This window comes from Amaranthus tricolor, chromosome 1, assembly GCF_026212465.1.
Source record: "Amaranthus tricolor cultivar Red isolate AtriRed21 chromosome 1, ASM2621246v1, whole genome shotgun sequence".
Lineage (NCBI taxonomy): Eukaryota > Viridiplantae > Streptophyta > Magnoliopsida > Caryophyllales > Amaranthaceae > Amaranthus > Amaranthus tricolor.
The window spans coordinates 32,012,001-32,018,327 of NC_080047.1; the positions used below are offsets into that span (position 1 = coordinate 32,012,001).

General features: G+C 32.2%; 1 protein-coding gene across 3 annotated transcripts; it reads left to right on the forward strand.

The window, feature by feature from the left end:
• Window positions 1-222: 222 nt before the first annotated feature.
• Window positions 223-3,510, forward strand: LOC130820858 (zinc finger BED domain-containing protein DAYSLEEPER-like). 3 transcript variants are annotated; one of them, XR_009045274.1, is made up of 3 exons: window positions 223-277; window positions 760-938; window positions 2,693-2,751. XR_009045274.1 is itself a non-coding variant. In XM_057686401.1 (3 exons), exons 1-3 carry the CDS (start codon window positions 2,355-2,357, stop codon window positions 3,260-3,262), a joined length of 726 nt encoding a protein of 241 aa, XP_057542384.1. In that variant the 5' UTR covers window positions 2,314-2,354; the 3' UTR covers window positions 3,263-3,510. The 3 variants fall into 3 exon arrangements, 1 of the variants encoding a protein (XP_057542384.1); XR_009045273.1 differs by lacking the exon at window positions 2,693-2,751 and adding an exon at window positions 1,084-1,113; XM_057686401.1 differs by lacking the exons at window positions 223-277; window positions 760-938 and adding exons at window positions 2,314-2,612; window positions 3,108-3,510 and having other exon boundaries at window positions 2,693-3,005.
• The last annotated feature ends 2,817 nt before the right edge of the window (window positions 3,511-6,327 follow it).

Here is a 6,327-nt window from a genome sequence, read left to right on the forward strand (position 1 = left end):
GTTGATGCTTGTTAAAAAAACCTATGTTGGTCAATTTCATTTCATCTTTACTTCTCTCATTCTCTGTCTCATTTCATCTTCTTCTCTGTTAAAAAAACCAAACAAACCATACTTCTCTACTAGCGTGCTGCTGCTGCCGCCATTCATCTTCCTCAAGTTCTCACGCTCGATTTTGCTGCCGCCATTCATCTTCCTCAAGTTCTCACGCTCGATTTTGCTGCCGCCATTCATCTTCCTCAAGTTCTCACGCTCGATTTTGCTGCCGCCATTGTCGAATGTAAGTTCTGATTTGTTGTTGTTCCGCCATTGTTGATTCTTTATTGTTGTTGTTGATTCTTGTTAATTCTGATTTGTGATGCCAATTGAGGGTTGAATTGAAATATTTCGGAAGTTTTTGAATCAATTACAATTTGAAGTTTTTGAATTAGTCTTCTGTCTCAACATCAAGTATTACCAATTGGGTTTGCTGAAAAAGGTTGGGTTTATCCAAAAACTTTGATAGACATCTAATTTGACAGTTAATGATCTGAATTTTGCTGGGTTTCGTGCAATTTGATCTGGGTTTACTTCTCTGCGAAATTGGTGTTCTGTGTTAGTTAAATTCTTATTATTGGTTATGTTATTGGCGATCTTGGTTGATTGATTGATTTGTAGTACAAGTTAAGTAAGTTTGCTGCTTCAAAAATTTGTGTTGCTGTTGTGTAAAGTCTGGGTTTATAATGTATGGGTTTTTTTGTATGTTGTTTGTTTGTTGATAAGCATGTCAAAACAAAAACGAAGACCTCCAAAATCTCCATTTTCAATGCCAAATCTTCCAATAATTCAAGGATATACTCAACTCTCACCATCTTCATCCTCAACTCCATCTTCAACTCCAATTATTTCACCGGGATTTTCAATCTCTTCTTCATGTAGTGCGAATTCATGTCCAAGTGTGGGTAAGTTATGAATAAATTTGTTTTTTTTTTTATAAATTAGTTTAACTGAATGTTTTTTTATAAATTAGTCTAATGTTTAATTTTGCTAAGTCAGTCATTGAGTAATCAGCTTGATACAAACTTGTTTCTTTGTCTTTATGAATAGAAGAGCAAGCAGCTACAAACAACATGAATGTGCGATTGTCCGAATGTAAAAAAAGAAAATGGACTTCTCCTGTTTGGAAGGATTATGATTGTTTTGATGGTCACATGTTTGAGGACAATATTCCAAGAGCTCTTTGTAAATATTGCAAACAAGGTCCTATTCTTGCTCATTCTACTAATGGAACCAAAAATTTTAAGCGTCATAGTGAGTCTTGCTTTGCACGAGCTACTTTTGAAATTAACAAACAAAAAAAGGGTAAGAAAGACAAGGGTGATCTAAAACATTTTGACCCTTCCACGTATAAGCAATTAGTGGCTAGGGCAATTATAAGACATGGTTATTCCTTTACATTTGCTGAAGATGCTGGAAATCGAGCTATACATAGCTTCTTAAATGAAGATTGTAAATTTATTTGTCGAAAAACCGCTAAGAAGTATTGCTTAGAAGTCCATAAAAATGAAAAACTTAAGTTGAAGAAACAAATGAGCATTGGGGTGTCTTCAAAATTTTGCTTAACTACTGATATGTGGCATTCGATTGTGGATGAGGGTTATCTTTCATTAACTGCACATTATATTGATGATGATTGGAAGTTACACAATAAGATTATTGCCTTTTGTCATGTCCCCCCTCCTCATAATGCCAACATGATACATGAGAGGTTAATTGCAATTATAAAAGAATGGAAGCTTCAACAAAAGGTGTTCTCTATCACATTAGACAATGCTAAGTACAATGATAATATGCAAAAATTGCTTGCTCATAGTCTAAGTGTGTATAATCCATTGCTTGCTTATGGTGATTATTTTCATGTTCGTTGTGGTGCTCATATTTTGAACTTAATTGTTCAAGATGGTTTGAAGGTCATTGGAGATGAAATAAAAACAATAAAGACCTTGGTTAAGTATATAAATGGTTCTGAAGTACGAAAAGCAAAGTTGAGGGAGTGTGCAATTGGTATTGGTGTTAGTATTTGGTTGGATTGTCCTATAAGATGGAATTCTACCTATAGGATGCTTGAAAGGACATTGATTTATTGTCCTTGTTATGAAAACCTGAAAAGAATTGACAAAGACCTTCCTAATATTCCTACACATGATGATTGGTCAAAGGTTAAAAAAATTGTTGCACTTTTAAAAACTTTTGATGATATAACAAAACAGTTTTCGGGGAGAAATTATCCAACTGCCAACTTGTACTTTAAAAGTGTGTGGAGAATGGAATGTTTGTTGATACAATATGCTGATAGTGAAGATGAGTTATTAAAAGATATGGCAAAGAATATGAAAAATAAATTTGATAAATATTGGGAAAATTATAGTGTTGTTCTTTCTTTTGCTGCCATGATGGATCCTCGTTATAAATTTCAATTGATCAAATATTGTTTTGAACACTTGGATCCTCAAAATGGGTCCTGGAAAGCCAACCAAGTCAAAGACAAACTCTATGATTTATTTGCGGAGTATGTAAGTAATGATAATCCCTATGACCGTGAAGCTAGTAGTCATGTCGTGGATGATGATCTTCCTGTAAGTATTTTTTTTTTTTTTAAGTTTTTTATAATTGTATTGTTATTATTTTAACCTTCTAATTACTAGTACTTTGATAGGGATTTTCATCTTTTGCTGGAGGGACTAGTGCAAATTTGTCACAATTAGATATTTATCTTGAGGAGTCTAGGCTTGATCATCATCTTGAACTAGATGTATTGCAATGGTGGAAAACAAATGAAACTCGACATGCACAGGTTGCGCGTATGGCAAGGGATTTATTAGCCATTCCAATTACTACTGTTGCATCCGAGTCAGCGTTTAGCTTAGGAGGTAGAGTGCTTACTAAGTATAGAGCTTCTCTTCAACCGGATACTGCTGAGGCTTTAATTACTAGTCGTAGTTGGCTATTTGGTTATAAAGTAAAAGAAGGTAAATTTATCAATTATTTGAGTTTTGAATGCAAATAATATGATCTTCAATTCGTTAAACTAAAACTATAGTTTATTTTGTGAATTTGTTTTATGTTGATAGATCCACTTGAAAATGGATTAGAGGTTGATCTTCCACCAATGTGTAATGAAGAAGCTAACAAAGATTTAGAAGATGAAGATGAAGATGAAAAAGAAGATGAAGGCGAAGAAGAAAATCTAAATGAAGATGAAGTGTTTGAACAATTTGCTATTTAACATGTTCTTATTTATACTTTTAAATTGATTCATTTGGATATTTTTTTTTTGTAGTATGATGCATTTTAGACATTTTAATGATTTTTTTTTTATGTTGAGTTAGTCGATTGGATATTCTGATGTTTTATGGTAACCCGTTGGATCAATCCGAACCGACCCGAAACCCAGAGTGATCTGACCTGAAACTGACCCGATCCGAAACTGACCCGACCCGAAAATGACCCGACCGAAATTAATCCGACCCAAAACCCGACCGACCGACCGTTTTCCCAGGTCTAGTTGTAATATATCTTTTTGTAATTGTTTAATAACTTAGTATGGGACTAAGAAATAATTCCTATTACTATTTACTTCTTAAATGTAAGTTATAAGTCTCAACCGTACACTAAAAACCATGATAAGTTGATAACCATAACACTAGAACAAACAAAACAATTGTATAAGATTTAATCCTAATGCCGATATCACTAAAAACAATCAGCTTTAACTACCAGATTTTACCAACAACGTCTATAATTTCCCTACAATTAATGATCTCAATATTATCTAATATTAATTTTATTTACTATTTTGGTTTAGATTTGTAGAACTAGATTCAAAAGCTAAGGCAGTATTTGTAAGATCTAAATTAGTTCTCTCTAGTATATTCTATGCTTCAAAATTTAACAGAAAAAGAACAATACTAAACAAATAACATTAACGAAATAACTTACAATTTTATTTAATGAAACCTTATTGGCCAATTGGTTATGTTTATAGACTTTTCAACCTTTTAAATTTGCTACACAATTTTTTAAAAGTTCTTATTTTAATTTGCGATACGGGGCAAATATATTCATAGAATATTCCCTCTGTTTTATAGTATTCTTTCCATTCATCATTATTTTATTTCCCAATGTAACTTTAAAGATCATATAAGTTAAATTGTGTGTTTCTAAAAAATATGAAAAGCATAATGTTTAGAATATACTTGAAGATTGTAATGTTTGCTTAAAGGTTGTAATCGATCAGTATATGAGGTTGTTTGGTACATCAAATTTGATGTTTAGTAACAGAATCAATAAGCCATTTGTGTTACCAAATGTTTGGTAAGATATGTTCGATAACCCAATTCCTTACTTTGAGATAACATAATCCGATAGTTTGATTCCCCTTCTCTTTGAGTGGTAATAGATCAACCACCCCTCTTAACTCAAGTGTTTCCATTACATTGTTATACCAAACAACCATTAACAATAATTCTTATTATTCCAATTATTATTACAAATATAATAATGCAAAATACAAATTATAATGTGGGAATGTATTTTCCTTTTGTTGATGGCTAAAATAAAACTTACACAAAATACAATCAAAATAAACTTGAAGATAAAGTTTGTAACGACAACCGTTACCCGAAAACTTAATACTTATTGTAGGCGTGTAATCACTTTCCTTTTGTCATATTTCCCCCACATAGGTACTTGGGTTTTGACTTGGAAATTCACAACAAGATACAAACAACACAGCACACTCTTAGTACTTAGGGTATTTCACTTAATGACAAAGTGTTTGATGAATTATAAACTTTGGAAATTTTATCAAGAAGTTTATAATTCTTTTTGAAAGAACAAAAGTAAGAGAGAAAGCAAGGATAAAAGAATTTAGAAAGTAAGTGTGTGTGATATCCTTCCCCAAGCCCATATTTATACTAGTTCAAGTATACCAAAGGGTCATGGACATTTCATCACCCATTGATGATCAAGTATAATGATCATCAATTAATACCATTATAACTATGGTATTAATGAGCATTATTCCACACTATTAAGTCACTTGTACGTAACTCCAGAATAAAAGTTGAACAAGAATAGAATCTAATGCTCATTGATCAAAGAATACAAAAAGGCACATTTGGCCTGTCAAAACTAAAAGCCGAGTCGGCTTTTGTTCCTCCCATAGGAAAGTCGACTCGACTTTTCTTATTGGTCAAAATGTTTAATCCAGTACCTAAAGTCGAGTTGACTTTAGGCCCTTTATCAGGAAAGACAAGTCGGCTTTTTTTGCTGACTCGATTTTCCACTTTGTCTTTTGTTGTCCTTCCCTTTTTACCCCTTTAGACCTTGTATTTCTAGTACTCTTTGTCCCACTACTATTTGTAGTACTTAGTGAATGATTTAATATACGCTAAATGTTCAACACTTATTCCTACTTTTGAGTTTTCTTTTTGTTCGCTTTCCATTTCTTATGCCTAACACTCCTTAAGATTATAATTACTTTAAAAAATTAAATATACATAAAAACAAGATAATGGAGATAGTCGACCATAAGATATGATTTGAGAATTTGTACGTGAAAATTTTGGTTTGGAAATTTTGGTACTTTTAAAGAGATAGTATTGAGTATGTTTGGCCTCTCTTGGCCTTTCAGTTCATCAAAACACACTAATTAGGGGAATGCATAATAGAACAAAAGCATGAGCTTTTGATAATGGATTGCTCCAAATTACTTTCTGGTTTGCGTCCGAACTTGTTCTTCCACCTTTCTTTTCATACGAATATTCCCCTCTCATTTATGTTGCTGTCATACCAGACAATTCACATCATCTCTCACTTTTATACTTCTACTACGTAAAATTACTTCACATATACGTACACTTGTTCATACAAACTTCATTCCACAAAAATTATTAGCTTTTGCATTACTTATTTTCAATTTCTCATTTCAATATTCGGAAGAACACCACTTGCCAATGTCGCGCATAATTAACTATATGTTCTATTTAATTTGCACCTTAAATTAGTTTTATAGTAATAAAATTCAAAATAAAATAAATCTTAATCCATTTTTTTCAAATCCGACAAATACAACACCTAAATATCAATCAAAATCAAAAGTATCTCTTGATACAACCCAAAACACGATTATTTTACACCTGTATAACGTGAGAAATAACTTATAAAAAACTTTACAATGCAGTCAAGCGATGCGATGGGGCCTTATTTTACATTATGCATTCAACACACCAAGCTTCGCCATTGGTAATTAGATAGCATACCTAAAGGATTACTAAAATACAAGAAAAG

Excerpts from the sequence above, each read along its gene's own strand:
- LOC130820858 (XM_057686401.1), top strand. The coding sequence starts at position 2,355 with ATGGCAAAGAATATGAAAAATAAATTTGATAAATATTGGGAAAATTAT. Across the intron at positions 2,613-2,692 it reads TCGTGGATGATGATCTTCCT|GGATTTTCATCTTTTGCTGG; the intron begins GTAAGTATTTTT and ends GTACTTTGATAG. Across the intron at positions 3,006-3,107 it reads TGGTTATAAAGTAAAAGAAG|ATCCACTTGAAAATGGATTA; the intron begins GTAAATTTATCA and ends TTATGTTGATAG.